This window comes from Carya illinoinensis, chromosome 4 (assembly GCF_018687715.1).
Source record: "Carya illinoinensis cultivar Pawnee chromosome 4, C.illinoinensisPawnee_v1, whole genome shotgun sequence".
NCBI classification, from domain to species: Eukaryota; Viridiplantae; Streptophyta; class Magnoliopsida; order Fagales; family Juglandaceae; genus Carya; species Carya illinoinensis.
The window spans coordinates 2,267,679-2,289,454 of record NC_056755.1 but is presented as its reverse complement, the minus strand read 5'-3'; the positions used below and the strand labels follow the sequence as shown (position 1 = coordinate 2,289,454).

The window sequence follows — 21,776 nt, the reverse complement described above, 5'->3', positions numbered from 1 at the left end:
CTCCAAAAAATATCTAATTATATCCCATTTCACTTTGAAAAACGAAAAAATGCATATGTGGTTTGAATTTAGAGATAAGATGAGATAGTTTTAAATATAAAATAAAAGTTGAATAAAATATTATTAGAATATTATTTAATAATATTATTATTATTTTAAAATTTGAAAAATTTGAATTGTTTGTTATATTTTTTGTAAAAATTTAAAAAAATTATAATAATAAAATGAGATGCAGAGTCGAGACACTTTCCGAATCTATGGCCTTAGATTACAATCAAAGAATCATGTACGTCCAAAACCCACCTCTCCCTGATCTTCATAAAAACAGCTTATTGAAAATTTTCAATCTGCTGTCATTCCCAAACCTATATATATTATACACACAAAAATAACCCTTTAATCTACATTTTATTTCTTAAATTAGTCAAATATTTGGACCCACATATATATAATAATATACCAAATGCAAAAAATTAAAGGCATCAACGTATATATATATACACACGTTGAGCCTAACTAGCGTCAAAAAATGCATGCATGCAAGCATCAAGCATGCTTCCCAAGCTTCATGGGATATATAATATGCTTCGGCTTTGCAAGATTCGTCTCCCAAGAAAAATAAAATGAAAATATTTAAAAACCCTAAAAAGAGACAGGACAGGCGCCATTTATATATATATATATAGTAAACTATAGAAATTAAGTTTATTTCCCAATATATAATTGGGAAAACTTATAGTACTCTGACACTGACAAATGACAAGTACCATTTTATGCAAATTTAAGTACGGAAAACTCTTACATGAAAATTAACGACATTTATTAGACCCCTAATAAAAGCTACTTACCGCATGACTTTGAAAAAGTATATATGATCTGGATGCAGGATGGGTGAAGACGTCAACAACTCCAACTTTGAATATGCTTCTTCAACTTGATTAATGCTAGAGAATCTCACCAACAATTCCGCAGAAGATCATCAGCAAGCTCAAAGATTGCGGTGATCACAAATCATCTCCAGCAAATCCATCTCCTTCTTCAACTCACCCTGCATAAGAGTACTGTTTATCTCCATTGGCATCTCAAACTCCATATTGATATTGCTCTCCGCATCCTGCACCACAGATCTAGAGCAGCATGGCATCTCTCCAACCATAGACATAAAGCCATTATTTTCAGGAACCACATGCTTGTCCAAAGACAAACCGATTGCCTCTTTTTTATCATGATAAATTGGGATATTGGCCCAATTGGCAGAATTGAGATCCGAGCTCCCGGGCTGAATTTGGTTCTCTTTGGTGCTCATCATATTAACCATTTTTATGTCCGGTACTTCTGAGATCGGAGTAACGTTGATCTCTTCCATTCTTGATGAAGTTGAAGTACTCAAGCTCTTTATGTAGTTTTGCAGTAGGGAGCCGTTGGGACTTGGTTTCTTACTTTTCTTCTTCGAGAGTTGCCTTCTTTTTGTTGCATTCCAATGATTCTTGATAGTGTTCTCAGTCCTTCCCGGCAACCTCCTCGCAATTTCAGCCCATTTGTTTCCCAGTTGTTTGTGGGCTTCAATCAGTATCTTATCTTCTTCCTCGCTCCATGCATCTTTCTGCAAACACAACAAGGAATATTATATGCATGCAAAGTTCGGGGCGTACGTGTATATATATATGTGTGTGCGTGTGTGTATTGAATATGCATGAGTTCCTAGGAACTCATGTATATTCATAGGGACGATTAACGGTGTAAACTAACATGAACTAAATCAAGAAAGAGAGAAAATTAAGGTCCATAATGTTAGGGGCGATCATTTGGGCTTTCACGATCTATATATATAGCTAACGAAGTCTGGATCAGAAAACCCTAGTCCGATCGAATTGGCACCCAACGCCATGCAACTCTATATATAAATACATACACATAATTAACGCACACACATACACCAATACACACACACACACAATTTAATTAAACTTGTTCCACAACAATAGAAATAATAAAAACAAATACAAGGGCATAATCAGCTCCATACACTCAATCGATGATACGTTGCCAAACATGTAAAATAATTACAAATTTCTAATTAATAAGTGAATAACTACACATTCATAACATCTATATGTATATATGTATGCAAATGAAATATTAGGCAAGTGTTCACATACTCTAGAAATGCATAAACAAAAAAACGATAAAGACAAAAATACAACGTCATAATCTCAATACATTTGATAACACGTGTCAAAAGAATAAATATAATGACCAATTTTTTAGTGAATATGTATAGCTAATTAGGGCAAGTTTACTTTCCAAAATTTTTCAAATTTTTATGATATATATGAATATGAAAAATAAGGCAAGTCATATACTCCAGAAAACGTATAGACGAAGGAACAGTAACAATAGAAATGCATCGTCATAGTCTCGATATATTAGATAACACGTGTCAAAGGAGTAAATATAATGATCAATTTCTTAAGAAAAGTGATACAGCTACAAAGAGATTTCACATAAGCTGACATAGTTTCATGTGATACATTAGATGTATGTTACAATAAAAGTAACTTTACAATTTGACGTATGACATCAAATCACGTCATTTTATAATCTTACTTTTATGAAATCCTTTTATGACTAAAGCATTTCTTATTTCTTAATGAATCTGAATAGCTAATTAAACAAGTTTACTTTCAAAAAGTTTTAAAATTGTTATGATATGTATGCAAATGAAAAATAAGGCAAGTGTTCAGAAAACGCATAAAACGCTTAAACAAAGAAATGATAACAACAAGAAAGTAACGTCATAATCTGTATACATTTGATAACGCGTGTCAACAGAGTAAAAATAATGACCATTCTTGATGAATGTGAATACCTAAGCGCAAGTTTGGTTATCAAAACTTTATTATTCTCAACATTAATCCTAACATCTCTTTTAACACCAACTAAATTTTCTACTTCAATTCTTAATAAAGTTTTTCATCTAGTCATTCGCTTAAATCTTTGAAAGAAAATACAAAAATCAACAAAATTATTCACTTTCACAAGAAGAGTGCCTCCATCAAAACAAACCCCAATGCAAAAACAAATTACAACATTTTAATCCGAACATCTTCTTATTCTATCTACCAACTTTCATAAAATCCAAGGCAAAATATTACAGCTCAATTTTTTTCTAAAATTATGAAATTACAGTAAGTGTTACTTACCAAACTTTCCGTAAAATTACTTTTAATGATGTATATATAATAATGTGTGTGTGCACACATGGACTAACAACAAAGGGTCCTGCTAGAGCCATCGAGAATGGCTCCCGAGGATTCCTACCGAGAAGTGCATTAAATAACTTTTTTATTTTGTGTTTTTTTAAAGAATTTTTTAAATTTTTTTAAACATTTTTTTTTTTTAAATTTACAAACTCATGTAAAAACACTTCCTTAACAATTAAGTAAAAAAAATAAAAAAAGAAAATCAGTGACTTTTCCCGATACCGGAATATCAACGATCATTTCCCAACAAAAAAACACTTGTGATTGTGAATATATTTGTGTGTGTAGATATATGTATATATATGTATGGTAGGTAGAAGAAGAAAAGGGGAAAACCCTAATGTCTGGCCGCAAATGGTTGTGCCATCTCTCCCTACACTGCTTTCCCACTCTTCCATTCAGCATCCTAGCGATTTGAGACCATTTCTTTATTCCAAACCGGTCGACCAATTGCTGCAACAGCCTGCAGATAGAAAACAAGAATATCAATAACAGCATCAAAACATGAAACCAAAATTGATAAAATAAAAATAAAATAAAGAAAACATATATTCTCGATGCCAAAAAAATAAAAAAATAAAAATTATATATATGATTCTGATCTAAATTAAACCTGTCTTCTTGAGGAGTCCACTGGCCTTTGATTATGGTGGGTTTTCTTGGAACTCTGCTTGCCTTTCTGATGTGCAGTACTCTCTTCCTCTTGATGTTCTGATCCGCTAGTAATTTCCGATAATTATAATATCCATTTTCCGCTGTTATGCATGAGACATCATCAGCAAAATTACCATTTGCTGATGCAGGTTGTTGAATAATCTTCAGCGGCAGATATATCTGAGTTTGGGTTATAGGCTGAACAAAATTTTGATGAGGAATATTATCCAAAAGGCCTAAAGACGAAGTTTCAAAGCCATGCATGTTTCCACTTTTACTATCCGATGCAAATAGAATGGTACTAGACGCATAATTAGCATTAAAATCCTTGAGAAACTCATGACTTTCATAAGCTTCACACGCCGGATATTGATCATCCGGACACGGAGCTTGAATCCCAGGATTGGGGTCCGTGATAAACCCCTCAACGTTGAAATGATCATCAACATGGTCGTCATGAGGATTCAAATCAGACCCACTAAAGGGAGGAAAGCTGTTATCAATATGGTGAAGATTATCGGACAAGTACTCCTCCTTGAAGGAATTAGAGTTTTCAAAGGAAAACCCGTTTTTCAACTCCGGTTTCGAGAGATCACTTTGATCGGGAAAAAGGGTGGAAAGGAAAAGAAAATCATCTCTGAAGTTTGTGTCGAAGTACTGATCCATGCAGCAGAGAGAGAGGGAGAGAAAAGGCTACAGCTAGCTTAGCTCGAGATAGAAAAGGAAGCTGGGTGGGTTAATGCGGGCGGAGTAATGAGGGGTCTATGGGCAATTTATACTAATGAGAAGAGAGATCATGAAGGCCGCCAGGGCTAGCTAGCTGTGGACCCACTTGATTAAAAAACCATTCCTCATTCTTCCTCTATCCTACGGCTAATGTTGATTGTTGATTGTGACTGTTGAGCTTCCACTCTTAGTATTTTTATTGAAAATAAAAAAAGAATTATAATGATTAGGTCGTTATATATATATAATATTGAATGATAATTCTCGGACATAGCAGCTTAATTATATAAATAATTGGACACACACATGATATACGCATCCATGGAAGACATCATCATCATCATCATGAGCTGCCCTAATTCTGTAATTTCTTAGGCAGGAATATATATTAACCTGTAACTATATATATATATATATATACACACACTTAATTCGGCGCGTGAGAAGGAAGTAAATGATTAGACGTGTTGATGAAGAGGGAATCAGCTAGCTAGGTAGCTCATGATGAACTCTTATATTATTACAGCAAAGTTTGTTGTCTTTTCTCTATATTTCGACAAAAAAAAGGTAGAAGGCAATTTAATATAGAATCCTCCTTTTTGAGTGTTTAATTTGAGCAGATAGATCAGATAAAGCATTGCATGCATTGTACAGCAAACTATACTCTAAAAGGACAACTTTTAGCACCGACCTTTACAGGTACTGACCATATATGCATTGCCGAAAGTTAATGCATGGGCTTTAATTAATTAAATAGAATTCCACAGAAATTAATTAAATTATTATAAATTGTCTTCAAGTGCATGCATGCAGGCAGGCCAAGTTTGTCATTTCACAGCTCAGGTTAAGCATGCAGCATAAATTGCATGCCTTGTGCTTCTTAAGGAGCGGGTCACAACCTGGAACCCCCATATATGGCTCATAATTATAAAAGCTAAGCAATTTAGTTTGAATGCTGGCCTTTCCATACCTGCAGATCTTCATTTGGAATCTATTTCATTTAATGCATTAATGGCTCTGTTAATTCACTCATAATTAAATCATTGCTGGCTAGCTAGCTCAACTTAGAAATTAATTAATTTATATTATATATGTAGTTTTATCAATATTATTTTTTACTACTACTAATTATATATAATATTATATATTTGCATATATTCTGTACTGTGGAACAAATGCAAGAAGCCTCCCTCAACCTTACCGTTTATGTATTTTAATTTCTTTTTACTTAATAATTAAGAAAATAATTATTAATAAAATTATATCAATTAGGCCCAACAATAAAAGCTGTGCGACTCGCTAGTAGCAATATATATATGTGTGGTATATATATATATATATGAGATAAATTTTATACGGAAGCCTAACGCCACACATCTTCAAGTAATTAATATGTAATTTGTCATTTTTATTATTCTATCTTAATACTTATATATGTGTATGTTTAAATTGAAGTGTCAAAATAATAAATTAAATCACATATTAATTAAATGATTAGAATGTGTGGTATAAGACTTTCTTATAACATTTCACATATATGTGTTAGTGTATGTTTCTGATTAATTATCTGCAGCTCAAACTTGAATCATAAACAGAATATATCTTCAATAAAGTAAGAAGGTTCCTTTAAGCATGTTAAGTTGTTTTAGCAGTACTTTAGTTCACTATAAGAAAAATGACCTTTTATGATCAATTTATAGCAACGAAAAGACTATTAGCAACTAATTTTGGTTGCTAATAGTTTTTTCGTTACTATAAATTGATCGTAAAATACTATTTTTTTTGTAGTGGTTTTGTGAAAATCTCAAAATAAAAAATAAATAGTTCATAAATTTTTTTTTATAAAAATTATATTTACAGACTAATAAATTATATAAGCGTGAGACAATTATTGGGAGCAAAATAGAAAAAGAAAGAAAGAAGGGGTAAAGGTATTATAATTTATAAAGGGTAAAACAAAACGTAGGAGAGAGAGAGAGAGAGATAAAGGGGAATATAATCGTGATGATGTGGCAAACGCCGTGCATGAAATACACCTGTAGCAACTGAAAGACAATTAAACAAGGAAGCCCCAGGAAGTCATAGGAAAGGGATGTCATATATATGGCAAAGGAAACAACGTGATTGGAGTCCCAAAATGCCAACAACACCGAAACAGCAAGTAGAACATATAATATTATTATATAAAATAAATTATAAAGAAATGGCAATAAAGCAATAATAGGGTGCTCCTGCTCAACCGGAAATCAAGAAGAGAGAGTGTATATATATTAATATCCAGGTCGTTGCTTATTTTGACCTTTTAGGACTAAATTACACTGCTGCTTAATTTATTAGCTCGATCGGCCTCCCTACGTAGCTGCTAACGAGCACACTTTTTTACATTTAGAACGACAACGCGCGATCGCATACCACGACAATTTCCATCGACAAAAAACCGAGAAAGAGAACGGCACAATGTTCCCCTAAACTACCGTACAATAACCAGAAATTATATTCGTAATGACATCGGGAAAAAAACATGGATAACTTGGTTACGTATCATGCCCGATTTAGGTAAAAATTGTTTTCACAGCACAATTAATAAGTTGCTATTTCTTTTTCTTTTTTTAAAGAGAATTGTTATAAGAAAAATGCTTTAGTCATACAAAAATTCCATAAAAATAAATTCAATAATTTAACATGACTATTATTTTTATTATAAAACAGATATATCATATCATATTAAACTAAACTTATAAGTTTACTTGTGCAAAATCTCTTTATAAGTTATAAAAATTCTATGTACAGTTATCTTTGCGTACTCTTTTGTGTACTCCAATGATATGATTGATTATGTATTAAAAAAATTAATCCAATCAATCATATCAATAGAGTATGCAAGAAATACGCAAAAGTAACTATATGTAACATTACTCTTTCATGTGATCTATTAGATTTATTTTATAATAAAAATAATTTTATAATATCAAATACCATTTCAAACCCAGCTCCTTTATGAATTTACTTATATGTGATCTCTTTAAGATAAAAATGTCTCTTTTCTAAATACCCTCACAATACGACAATGAGATGGCAAATAAGAACCCAGAGATAGACTCATTCTGGTACTATAGGAACATTGAGCACGTCGTATAACATTCCTAGTTCGTGAGGTTTTACAATCTCAAATTGACATTTGACTACACCAACATACTTATCAGACCATGAAATATTGCAAGAACAATTAGCAAATATACTATTCAGTTCACCATGTTACATCAATACATTTGTTGAGTGATGTTTCATCCTTTGCCCTTTCTTCCGTACCAAACACAAGAAAGAGAAACAAATGAAGTCAAAGTTCTAAGGAATCTGGTTCAGTCTTTTTTTACCCCCCCTCAATACTCTTCTGAGACATCCAAGAAAATTCATCCTCCACACCACCGTTTTCTTAGTTATAGCACCTACCTCCACTTACAACAGTTAAAAAAAAAAAAAAAAAAACAAACACAGAGCGCAGCCTCAGGACGACATGCTTTAAATGCTTTAAACCCCTCGAGAGTATTATTCAAGAGGAACAGTAAGCACCTTCATCTGCTGCGTGATACGACGACGTCCTCATCCTGAGGTATCATGCCTTCCTCCTCTTCATCCCCTAAATAAGCAGAACGAGGTCCATTGGCAAATCCTCCATCTTCCTTCACACCACCCAAGGATCTCCCCCATTCATGTGGCGAATCCTTGGGTTCCCTTGCACTCCCACTGTTGTGAAGCGGCACACGCTGGTGTTGAGGTGGTGGGGATGACCTACCATGTTCCATCATTACTTGGTGAAAACTGCGCACTGGGGAGCGCACACGTGCTTGTGGAGCCCTATCATACCGGTCAAGGCTACGACTACGGCTGCGATCACGGTTCCTACTTTTACTGCGTTCACCCCAAGCAGAACCCTTGTTGGGGCTCCGACTGCGGCTGCGACCTCTATCTTGACCATAGTTGTACCCACGGTCATACCTGTCACAAGAGGTATCGTCCAACCATTACTTCTCAAGATTAAAAAAACATGAACAAAAAACAAAAATAAAATACATAAAGAAAAAATCTCCCCTTTCCTCCGGCAGGGGAAAACATTTCGCTTTTTCTGTTGGAAACAACCAAATTTAAACTTTGCCAAAAATATATCACCACTTTCTCATTGTTCCAGTTATATATAAAACCGAAATTTCCAGGGAAAAAAAAACGATCCGATAATATGAATTCAAATGTATATAAAACATAGGAAAATTAGTTAAAGCTATTTTATGCATATACCGGATTAAGTCAAAATAACAAGTATAAATTGGTAGGCAGAAGTATAGCTGCATCGTATGACAGGATGGAAGGACTTCATTTTCAAGATTTTCAAGAGACACCAAATCTCATCATGCAAGTTCAAATGAATCTAAAGAGGGAGAAGATAATAATAAACTTCAAAAGAAAAAAAGCCCCAATACCTCTCACGTGACTCATAGTCATTTCCACGGCCTCCACCTCTTTCTGGCCGCCCAGAAGGGGTAGAAGAAAATCCCCGCCCACCCCTTCCCCCATGACCTGAATCATTACGACCGCCACGGCCCCCATCACGACCACCAAAACTAGAACTAGAACCCCAACGTCTGGACCTGCCCATCCCACCACCACGAGATGATAATTCACGAATTTCGGGGGGTACTCGCTGATTTGCCCCTTCCAAAACTTTGATGAGATCTGAAGCAAACCTGGCATCCTGGTCACCAAAGAATGTATAAGCCACACCTGTGGCACCTGCCCTCCCCGTCCTCCCAATCCTATGAACATAATCCTCCACTCCTGTTGGGAAATCATAGTTGATAACTACCCTGAAACAGAAATCACGACTATAATTATTGCTTTGAGTTTTCAACTCAGAAAATGAAGACAAAAGAATGGGTAATGGTGTTTCTTTTCTTTCATTTTTTCTTTTATTCATAGAAAAGATATATCCTTCGCCGGTACATTCATATACAACTTGAACTACATCCCAAAAAAGCAGGATAACATTTATCTTTGCAGTGCAAATCAATGTTCCAACCAGAAAAACTTGATCCTCAGAAAACTCAACCAAAGACCATTTGTACTAAAACATACGAAAAAAGACGAACCTGATGTCCTTGATATCCAGTCCTCGAGCTGCAACATCAGTAGCTACAAGAATTGGAGACCTCCCGGTTCGGAACTGACTCAACACGTGATCCCTCTCACCCTGAGATTTGTCTCCATGAATAACAGCAGCACCAAACTGGCGGCTAAGATTGCGAGCGAGTTGATCACACATCTTCTTGGTTGAACAAAAGATAATTATCTTTGATCCTGGTTCTTGAGATCGCAATATCTGCTCTACCCGCCTGTGTTTTTCCATGGGTGCCAATAGTTCAACATACTGCGATAGGCCAACCAGCATATAAGCACAGACTAAATGACCATAAAACTTCATAACAATCCATTGATAGCAAAATATAATAAAATAGAAAGCATACACAATGAGGGGTTAAACAAAATAAAACAAATTAAGAGATATGCCATAGTGCTTTTGGGCACTTGGGCAAATCATGACAAGTAAGAATCCTTCAATTGGTTTCACACCTGCGTAATGGACTTGTTTGCGACAAGCTCATCCACATTGCCAATGTTAACCTGAACAGGATTGACCAGCAGATCTGCTGCAATTTTCCGAACTTCCTTTGGCCATGTTGCCGTGTACATGAGGGTCTGACGGCGAGGAGGCACCTCCTTTACAATCTTCCTTATCTGAGGTTCAAAACCCATGTCGAGCATCCGATCGGCCTCATCAAGCACAAGGTAAGAAACGTGATGAAGGCTGATTCTCCTCATCTCAAGAATATCATTCAAGCGCCCAGGCGTGGCAACCACTATATCTGATCCTCTGTCTAAATCTCTCAACTGGGGTCCTTTTGGAGCTCCTCCATACAAGCACTACCAACAACAACAAAAAAACATAGAAGCATCAGTAGCATACCATATGTCATGTATAACCATCAGCAAACATATTTAAAGAAACGTAATATTTCTAGTATAGATATAGGTACATGTAAATAAAACTATCTAATAAGAAATATTAGATGACGAGGGAATATACCGTGCATGAGATTCTTGATGACTTTCCAAACTTCACTGCTTCATCTTGTATTTGTGTTGCTAACTCCCTTGTTGGCGACAATACTAACACAGTTGGACCCAATTGAGGATTGTTACGGGTACGCTTGAGATGAATAAATCCAGGAACCAAGTAACCCAAGGTTTTTCCCGAACCAGTTTTGGCAATGGCCACTATGTCTCTACCTTGAAGAGCAATTGGCCATGACTGTGCCTGAATTGGAGTTGGGGTAGAGAACCCAGCATTGTGTACCTGGAACAAGCAAAAATCCCGCAGCCCCTGTGAGAGAGGTACTGGCTCCAATATTTCAGGTTTTTTTTTTTTTTTTTCTTCATTTTGAACTTATGGACTGGCTATTGGCAGAAGAAGCACCACCCCCCATATGCAGGCAGACAATGCTTGCTGATGCAAGCTAGAGCAGGAGGAGGCCTCTTCTTCTGTTCGGACCGAGTGGCAGACTGAATCATCACCCACGGCAGTCCCGGCCACGAACTTGGATGATTTGGAAAGCCCTTCCAAACAATTGGTCCACCATAGAAGGGCGCTCCAAACTAAATGCAAACCCCCCACATAGAGGGCACACAGCGTACGACATTAGCTCCTCCCAGGAGCAAATATCGCACCTGCGACAAAAAGTACAAATGACAAAAGAAAATTAACACGTGCCTGAAACTCAAAATTGGACCTCCAGCAATCACAGGACTTTGCACATGAAACACTCAGGATACATTTTTTTTTTTTTTTTTTATAAGTGAAGACTATTTCACATACAAGAATGTAGTTGACAGCCATAAAGTGAAACCAGACCTTTGTGTCACAGCTTAATGGCGTACTCAGGATACATATTTTACCAAACTTATGCGAAATCTTTGACCTGGAACCCATAATGCCCCCAAAAAGTGTGGAACAGAAAAGTACTAGAAGTTCATACCTCACTAAGAATTTCAGATGGAAAGCCACTAGCTTCAAATGATGTAAAAGGTGGAGGCACATTATCACCCTGAAAAGAAGGAAAAACAAAGTATCAGCAATCATAAAATGATGAGCACTTCAAGCAGTACAGTAAATGTATAGAAGCATAAAAATGTGTTACCAAGAATAGATATTGGAGTAAAATAAGGGGGAAAAAGGAAATGAAAGTACAACTTTAAGCACCCAAATAATTTCACTATCCATAAGATTTAGAGATTTATGACCCACTATACTTCTCATCCTATACATAAGAATAACTCTCTTGTAAAGAGATGTTCAAAAGAACCCACTTTTCACTCTACAGCTGATAACAAGGAGTAACAACGGTGATGAAATGACTCCAGTTAGGACAAAATCGGCTTACATATTTCAAATATTGAGGGTTGGTTAATGAAAGGAAATAGAGAACACTGTATCTTTGATCCAGTTCAAATGCTGCCATCAGAGTAAAATGCACACATATTCAAGCCCAACAAAACTATGCCAGGACAATGAAACAAGGAGATGTCTGCCTTGAAAATCACCAAAAAAAAAAAAACAAAAAATATTCTGACAGCAAAAGAGTAGCTCTTTATTCAAAATCTCAACTGAAAATATAACACCGACCAAAATTATAAGTACGATAGAAAATGGATCAGCCCTTCAAGTAAGCTGCAAATATTGTAAACACTATATTAACCCAACGTCATGCTTTCCCCCTTCTCTTCAACTCACAATAGCAGAAAAAACAAGCAACACCTTTCATGCCTCATAGATGATCAAGCTAAATGACTTAATGTTAATAACCACCATCATCCATCCAAATTGGAGGGAGGGACAGATCCCAATTCATCCAATCAAATAGCAGGTAACTGAAATTTACATCACTGCAGTAAATCCAGTGCATGAAGCTTTTAAATACTCACGGTAACAGTTATTTCATGCCGGCGACGATAAGACTCTGCAGATAAACCAACTCCGATGTCTGAAGCAACATGTGCTCTTGTAGAAGAACCTCCAGGTCCGGCACTGAGAGTCCCATTTGGAGCATGACTGGAATGGAAAGTTCCCCCTTTTACACTCTAATGCAAAATTAAGGACATCACATTAGTCCCAACTGAAGAACAGAGATAAAGCAGATGCAATACATGCTCGTAAGAGTTCAAGAGGAGGGGGGCAAGCCAGTGAGCCCTCACACTATTGCTTTTGATAGCCAGTGTTGCAGGTCATTTTGAATCTGATTTGTTCACCTCCTAGGTTTCAATGCATTATTCTATTGTTATAATTTTGTTAATGAGTTGCAAGGTTGTCATCAGGTGGCTGCGGCGTGGAAGATGATTCCGTTATGTATCATGTGGTGTCTTTGGTTAGAGAGGAATGCCCGGTGTTTTGAGGATAAGGAACGAACAAGAGTGGAGCTGAAGAATTTTTTTCTGCATACTCTATTGTCTTGGTTTTTGGCTATTGTACTAAATGGGGATAATGCTCATGATTTTTTGTCTTTGATTCAGCATAGCTAGAATGTATTTAGGTGTTTTTCTGTACACTTCCGGTGTACATGGCTCATGCCTTTTTCATTCATATCAATAATATTTTCTCTTACCTATCAAAAATAAAAAAATAATTTTGTTAATGATTTCATATGGCAATGGCAATGTTGTTCATACATAGCGAGCAAGAAACATAAAGAAAACTGAAACAAGTCTCTTAAACAGATGTGATAAATGCCATTAACTCTATAAATTTTGTGTTTCTCCAACCAAATGCAACAAAATCTATGCTCAGCTCATTTTCTCTTCGATTCAATGTGAGAAAATCCACAACTGTGCTAGTTTTTATACCTAGCAAGTAAATACTACACTAAAATTCCAAAACTTCTCTTTGGAACTTTTTACTTCTATGTGTGTGTGTGTAAATAAAAGCATACTAACGGTGATTGAACCTCTGACATCATCTACACCTTTGGGTGGAGGAAATTCCATTTGGCTCAAGACCATTGGCTGCTATGGCATCTATCATTACTCAACAAAAATGAAAAAGTATGATTAAGCTTTTATGAGCCTTAAATATCTCCTTTTGCTGAAATATCATGTTTCTAGAACTAAACATACCACCAAAAGTGTAAATCATATGAAAGTAACCTCTTATCCCCATAAGCAACCCAATTAACATTCATGTATATAGCGTTCCTATGTCACTCCAACATCACATAATATGCAAGAGGGGAAGCCTCTTGCATGCACAATTTCTAAGTATTGCAGATTCTACAGCCATTAAAACAACAGCTAACACAAGTGAGTGCAAACCTGCTGAGTCCTTGATCCAACCTCGGGTTTTAAACCACCATTGCTACCTCTTCCATACCTCTCATCTACATCAGGACCGTAGCCCCGACGCTGTACTTGGGAAGATTGTTGAACTTGGACAGAAGAGCTAATAGGCACTGAAGAAGACTTTGGTCGAGGTGTCAAGCCTGAAGGCCTCTCGTATTGGGTTACATTCGTCTCTGGATTCCAGAAGTAAAGGTACCCAGTTTTGCCATCAACAAGGCCTCTCCATGGTTTGGGGAGTGTGGGGTCCTCAGGTGCATACCGTGGACCTGTAGAAGAGACAGTTGCAGTGGCAGCCATAGCGATGGAATTGCCAAAACAAAGCAACAAGAACCTACAAAACAGGAAGATGGGAAGTTATGAAAGAGAAGCCCTAAAAATTCAAACTGACAAGCACCAAATCACACCAACAGAGACAGCATATACTAACTAGCTACATGAAAACTGCTGCAACCTCGAGAATCATAAAAAGAAATATTTCCCTCGTCATAAGGTGGGTTAAGTAAAAAATAAAAAATAAAAAACCATAAAGGAAAAAAGAAAGTCCATGTCTACTAGACCTAGAAACTAAGTTGAGTAAGTTCTACATGACCTAAGCAATCTAATACTCTCTCTCCATTATCCAAACAAAACACAGCCCATTCTTTTTAAGTGAGAAAAAAAAAATAGTGCATGGTTAACAAAAATAAACAAATCTCAAGGGGTCTTGGCTTAAAAAAAAAAAAAGAAAAGAAAAGAAAAGAAAAGAAACCAAAAATTCACTATCATGTATGGTAGTTATGGTAGTTGAGAGGAGCGAATTATAGATGAGTGGAGTAAAACGTTGTGTTTTGATTACCAATATGGTGCGTTTTGAGTGAGGGTTCAAATTGTTTACCCTTTTGTGATACGGTGCGTAGCAGATTAAATAAAAAGGAGCCTCGTGTATGTAGTTGAAACCAAAGTTTTGAAAATCGTACCGTACCGGCCGAAATGGCCGGTATTTGCAGTGCTGGTACAGCAACCAGTATGAAAGAGGGTTGCTTTTCGTACCGGGTCAAATACTGATCATTTCGGGGTGTTTCGGTCAATACCAACCGGATTCCAGTGTTTTGACCGATATGTGGATTTCAGCCCGGTACAGAAAATAATGGGTGCTGGAGTGCTGGACAACTTTGGTAATTACAGTGAATGAGCAGGGCTTTTCGTTAAAAAAAATCAAGGGATTTCACTTTCAACTTCAGTTTTCCTGAAACTTTTCTTTTTTCTTGTGATGTTTCGTCATTCGTGGTCGGCACTAGGCAGCAAAAAACAGAGAAATAAAATCATTTTCCTTGATTTTTCCCTTGATTGATGATTCTCCTTCAGTGAATTGGTCCTCCGTCCTCTCCCTATCGCCGCCAGTGCCATCACCCAGCCTAGTGACCCCACCCCACCCCTTTCTCGGTTTCCCCTTCTTCTCCGTTTCTCCCTAGCACCGCCAGTGTGCAGACTGAGATCAAGGAAACTGTTGTGGCCGTCGCCTCCTTCAGCTCATGTGGGTGACTTGGTGTTGCTCCTCCGTCGCAGGTAGACACCCAATCTAAATGTTTTGGTCATTCTGATGTGTATTGTAAATAACCTATATTCTAATGTGTATTCTGGTAATTCTAAATGTTCATGTCTAATGTTCAACTTCATGCAGTGTATTCAAATTTCAATCAATTCATGTTCTGATGTTCATGTTTGCAGCCAAGCAGATTGAAAATTAAAATTCCATATGTGGTTTTTGCTTGTACTGGTAGGAAATGGGAGAAAAGGTACTCGTTGAGTTGTAAAATAAGATGAGTGATTTTGTTTTAATATCTGGATTTAGAACTTATAAGTATTAATATATTATTAGTAAAATTTTTACAAGTATGTGTGTTGTTAAGACTTGTATTTAGAAGTATTATTGTTAAGACTTGTATTTAGAAGTATTATTGAGTTTATGACTTATATTGTTGTTATTTTGGAATATAGTTTATATATATAATTAATTTATTCATACATAGACTATCCCGAAACGGTAAACCAAAACAATACTTGTATCAAAATATTTCGTTTTAGTGCTTCGACCAAAACGGTCACAGTACGGTATTCAAAACTTTTGGTTGAAACAGGGAGTTTTGGGGATCAATTGTTGTATAAAAAAGAAAACCGTGGGAGGGAAAGCCAGTTAATCATCTTGTAAGAAGTGGAATTCTTGGAGGTGTAGAGTTTTCCTCAAAATAAACTCGGTGACAGTTACGTGTTGATTCATTCTTGTGTTCTTGAGTTCTTGTTCCAGTCCTTGGATATTTCTGCAGAAACCCATGACAGGCAGAGACACCCGAAGCCAATATTTTTCCCTAAACGCGGTTCACACATATCGGGAAAAAAAAAAAAAAAAAAAAAAAAAAAAAAAAAAAAAGAACTCAACAAGATACGGTAAAATCCTAACTCACAGACAAGTTCATAGCCTCAAAAGCAAAGAACAATCGAGCACCAAAACTTCGTTTGGCTCCCGATAAAACTAGGATATGAAAACGAAAACAAAACTCAAAAAAGCTACGAATTACCTCCTCCGTATTCCCTGACTACCACCGAATAATTAGCAAAACCCCAAAAGAAACACAAAATTACATATACGTCCTTTCAGGGTAACCAAACTGACAGAGCATTAGGAAAGCACCAAATCACGATCGCTAAAACCCTAGATTCAATTCCCATGAATCATGTGAACAGCCCATGCATAAACCAAAAATCGAACTCAGATCTGACAAATTGCTTAAGAAAAAGAAACATGGTTTGTACCTGAGGACGTATGATTGAGATTCGAACAGTGAGAACTGCTGGGAGTATCCAATGGACCCTTCCTTATCTCTCTATCGTCCTCTCTCTCTATGTATGAATTTGGCCGTATACCGCTGAGAGAGAGAGACAGAAGCACGCTTCCAAAGGGCGAGAAGCGCGTAGAGGAAGTAGGAAGGAAACTAAAGATCGGCGAATGTTTATTTATAGTATTCTCGGGCATCGAAGGAAAGAGGAGAGAAATTGCGTGGTATTGAGTTGGGGTAGTTTGCAACAACGGTTAAGCCTTAAGATGTAGCAATAAAATAATTAGGCACTTTTGGGATCGGTCATTTTTACCATATGGTTGAAGCCGTCTCCGTCTTTTAGGAAAACAGAATTTTCTCTGTACGTGTGTGTGTTTTTTTTTTTAAGTGATTAAAGATGTTAAAAAAATATTTTAAAAAAATTATAAAATTTTAAATACCTTATATCTTTAATATATTAAAAGTGCGGATGGGCGTGCTACAGTGTTAGGAACAGTGTTAAGAACAGTAAATCTTTTTTCCGGTTTTTTTTTTTTTTTCGTCCAACGTTTATTTTCCCATTTTATCCTTCAGTTTATCGGCTTTTTTTTTTTTTTTTTTTTTTCGTCCAACGTCTATTTTTCCATTTTACCCTTCAGTTTATTTGGCATTTACGGTGGTTTACGTTTCAGTTGTATTCCACCGACAGATGTTTTTGTCTTTTTAACTTCCCACCGACAGGGAAATTTTTTTTTTTTTCCCGATTTTGCCCTTATTTTTATTGTTTGCTTCGTTGTCCTCAATGTCGTTTTGCTTTGCCGACTTGGTGTTATTGTCTTTTTACGGTTAATTCTGATCGCTTCATCTGATAAACTGAATTGAACTGCAGTTTAAATGTTAAAATTTCTTTCATTTCCTTGTGGCTCTCTACTGCGTTCTACACTCTCAGCGATTGAATTGTTAGGTACGCTTTTATTGTTTTCCTCAGTATTTATTGTTTTCCTCAGTATATTTATTGTAAAATTTAATTGTGTTGTATGAATGAATAAATTTGTTACATTATGTGATTAGATGACATGTATATCTATTACAGCAAAAAAAAAAATCGAAAGATAAAAACTGTGTTTGCATATTTACATCTTTATTTACAGAGTACACCGAACAAAAAAATTTAATGATTGATATACAAATTCAATCTTCTGAAATTTCATCTTCTGCTTTGTTGTTGTGTGCTGAGAATAGGAAAACAAAACCATAGTTAGTCAAAAATACAAAACCCAGTTCGTAAATTGTTGAAAAAAAAAAAACTATCGGATTGAAAATTTTTGCTCTACATGTAAAGTATATGTATAGTGATAATATACATCCATACAGCAAAAAAATACACAAATGAAAAAAATTTGACCTTCCGGCATGGCCGTGCGCTCCCACCAGTAGCCATTTGCAGCGCCGCGGTGGTCGTGGCCTGCTGTGCGCGGCCATAGTCAGCGGATCTGAAAATTTCAAACTTGAAACAACAAAATCCGAAACAATAAGAACAAGACAAGACAAGAGACAGAAACAAGAACAAAAAAGGAGAAAGAAAATAAAACAAAAACAAATCTGTTCAGATCTAAGAGGAAAAAGAAAAAAAATTGAAAAACTGTAAAAACATGAACAAATCTGTCGTATAGATCTAAATGTTAAAAAAAAAAAATTAATTTATACTGTAAACATGAGTGCTGCGAACGAAGCTGCAAAATATTAAAAGAACAAAACACAACAAAAAAAATGAAACAAAAAACAAATATCTTGAGATCTAAAAGCAAAAAAAAAAAAAATGAAAGGCCGTAAAAAACAATGTTCATCTGAAAGTATGAAAAAACAACAAAAAATATACCAAATAACAAATATATTCTAAAGAACAATCTAGATGTAAGCGCACAAAACATTAAAAAAAAAAAAAAAAAAAAAAAAAAAAAAAACAACCGAAATCAACGGAATACAAAACTGTAAAACATTAAAAGAAGAACAAAATACAAACATAAATCAAACAAGATGAAAGCTGTGAGAGAGACAGACAACGGAAGATGAAAGGAGAAGGACCGGAGAGAGAGAGAGAGAGAGAGGGAGAGAGGAAAAAGACCGTTCAGATCTAAGAGGAAAAAGAAAAAAAATTGAAAAACCGTAAAAAGATGAACAAATCTGTTGTACAGATCTAAATGTTAAAAAAAAAAATTTAATTTATACTGTAAACATGAGTGCTGCGAATGAAGCTGCAAAATATTAAAAGAACAAAACACAACAAAAAAAATGAAACAAAAACAAATATCTTGAGATCTAAAAGCAAAAACAAAAAAAAATGAAAGACCGTAAAAAACTATGTTCATCTGAAAGTATGAAAAAACAACAAAAAATTTACCAAATAACAAATATATTCTAAAGAACAATCTAGATGTAAACGCAAAAAAAAAAAAAAAAAAAACCACCGAAATGAACGGAATACAAAACTGTAAAAGATTAAAAGAAGAACAAAACACAAACATAAATCAAACAAGAAGATGAAAGCCGTGAGAGAGACAGACAACGGAAGATGAAAGGAGAAGGACCGGAGAGAGAGAGAGAGAGAGAGAGAGAGAGAGAGAGAGAGGGAGAGAGAGGCGACGGAAGAACAAAGGAGGGGCGGCCAAAATGTAGGGTTAGGTTTAGAGGACCGGAGAGAGAGAGAGAGAGAGAGAGAGAGAGAGAGAGAGAGAGAGAGAGAGAGAGAGAGAGAGGCGACGAAAGAAGAAAGGGGGGGGCGGCCGAAAGATAGGTTTAGGTTTAGAGATGCTTTTATAGTGCTTCCTAGGGTTAGGGCGAAATTACTTTTTTGCCCTCCTATCATTTGTTTATTACCGGATTATTTAGTTATATATTTATATTTATATTTCTATATATATTTACATATATATATTTACATAGATACGGACCACCTTTGAATTATACATATAAATATTTATATATTTATATATATATAGTTATATTATATAAATAGATTTATATATTTATAATCATTTAAACTTTATATTATATTTATTTACTTTCAATTATCTACACTTTTAATATTACTCATATTTAATATAGATTTAAATAATGATTTTAAAAATGATTTAAATAGTTATGGAAATATAAAAAATTTAATTATATAAATATTATGATACTCACAAAAAATTATTTAAATTTTTGTTAAAATATTCATTACAGAATATTCACTAAAAAAATTACAAAATTATTATTTTAATATAATAAAGAAATCATAAATATTGACATATTGGAGGTTTTTAAAATTGAGTAAAATTTATAGATAATTTTTTTAGATTATCATTTTTAACTAAATTATAAATAATTTCATGGAAAAGTTAATGTAAATGGCTTTATAACATCAATTTTTTATTATTTTTTTAAATTTGTTTATTTTGATTTTTGTTAGATTTTTGTTTTTTTCTTCATCACTTATACAGCTTATATATTAGTATAAAATTAGTTTTGAATATTATTTTTTTATTAATATTTTTTTCTAATCATGTAAACTTTTTGTTATATTTATTTACTTCCAATTATTTACAGTTTTTTTCATAATCATATTTATTATTTTTTTTAAATAATAATTTTAAAAATAGTTTAAATAATTATGGAAATATAAAAAATTTAATTATAAAAGTATTATCATACCCAATAAAAATGATTGAATTTTTTGTTTAAAATATTCAATAAAGTAACATTTCAAACCATACGAAAATATATTAAGTTGTTAAAATTCTAAATACAACTAAGATAATAACAAAAAAAAGACAATAACAAATTTTTTGAACTTATCATTTTTAACTAAATTATAAATAATTTCATGGAAAATTTAATATGAATGGCTTTATAACATCAGTTTTTTATTATTTTTTCAAATTTGTTTATTTTGGTTTTTGTTAATTTTTGTTTTTTTCTCCATCACTTATACACCTTATATATTACTATAAAATTAGTTTTGAATATTATTTGTTTATTAATATTTTTTTCTAATCATGTAAACTTTTTGTTATATTTATTTACTTCCAATTATTTACACTTTTTTCCATAATCATATTTATTATTTTTTAAATAATAATTTTAAAAATAGTTTAAATAATTATGGAAATATAAAAAATTTAATTATAAAAGTATTATTATACCCAATAAAAATGATTGAATTTTTTGTTTAAAATATTCAATAAAGTAACATTTCAAACCATATGAAAATATATTAAGTTGTTAAAATTCTAAATACAACTAAGATAATAACAAAAAAAAAATATTTTATTAGATTAGATAAACAAACTAAGATAATAAAAAAAAAACATAGAAAAATATTATTTTAATAGATTAGATAAACAATAGCAAATCAAATGTAGTAGGTTTTTAAAAACTAAGTATAATTTGAAAAAAAAAATTATATAATCTCATTTTTAACTAAATTATAAACAAGTTTATGGGAATTTTAATGTGAATGTCCTTATTAAATTACTTTTTTGTTATTTTCTCAAATTTGTCTATTTTACTTTCTATTAGATTGTGGGTTTTTTTTTTTTTCCCCATTTACACCATTTATATGTTAGCATAAGATTAATTTTAAATATTACTTTCATATTAATATTTCCTTGTAATCATTTAATCTTTTTATTATGTTTATTTACTTCGAATTATCTATAGTTTTTATTATACTGATATTTATTATAATTTTAAAAATATTTTAAATAATTATGGAAATATAAAAAATTTATCATATGTAATTTTTTGTTTAAAATATTCACTAAAGAAAAATAACTAAAATTTTCCAAAAAAAATTTAGAAATTGTCATATTTTGCTAAATTAAAGATAATTTTATGGGAAATTTAATTTTAATACTTTTAT

The 21,776-nt window shown here is 33.8% G+C and overlaps 2 protein-coding genes across 2 annotated transcripts; both read right to left on the bottom strand.

Annotated features, from left to right (window-relative positions):
• Positions 1-632: 632 nt before the first annotated feature.
• LOC122307058 (transcription factor MYB118-like) lies at positions 633-4,672 on the bottom strand. The gene is made up of 3 exons (XM_043119672.1): positions 3,877-4,672; positions 3,600-3,726; positions 633-1,603 (listed from the first exon to the last, which is right to left on the bottom strand). The coding sequence occupies exons 1-3, from the start codon at positions 4,581-4,583 to the stop codon at positions 989-991; spliced, it is 1,449 nt and encodes a 482-aa protein (XP_042975606.1). The 5' UTR covers positions 4,584-4,672; the 3' UTR covers positions 633-988.
• Positions 4,673-7,751: 3,079 nt separating this feature from the next.
• On the bottom strand, positions 7,752-17,141 carry LOC122307204 (ATP-dependent RNA helicase-like protein DB10). Its single transcript, XM_043119919.1, has 9 exons — positions 16,872-17,141; positions 14,055-14,412; positions 12,675-12,830; positions 11,729-11,797; positions 10,780-11,049; positions 10,266-10,616; positions 9,785-10,062; positions 9,119-9,502; positions 7,752-8,639 (listed from the first exon to the last, which is right to left on the bottom strand). The coding sequence occupies exons 2-9, from the start codon at positions 14,376-14,378 to the stop codon at positions 8,216-8,218; spliced, it is 2,256 nt and encodes a 751-aa protein (XP_042975853.1). The 5' UTR covers positions 14,379-14,412; positions 16,872-17,141; the 3' UTR covers positions 7,752-8,215.
• Between the last annotated feature and the right edge of the window lie 4,635 nt (positions 17,142-21,776).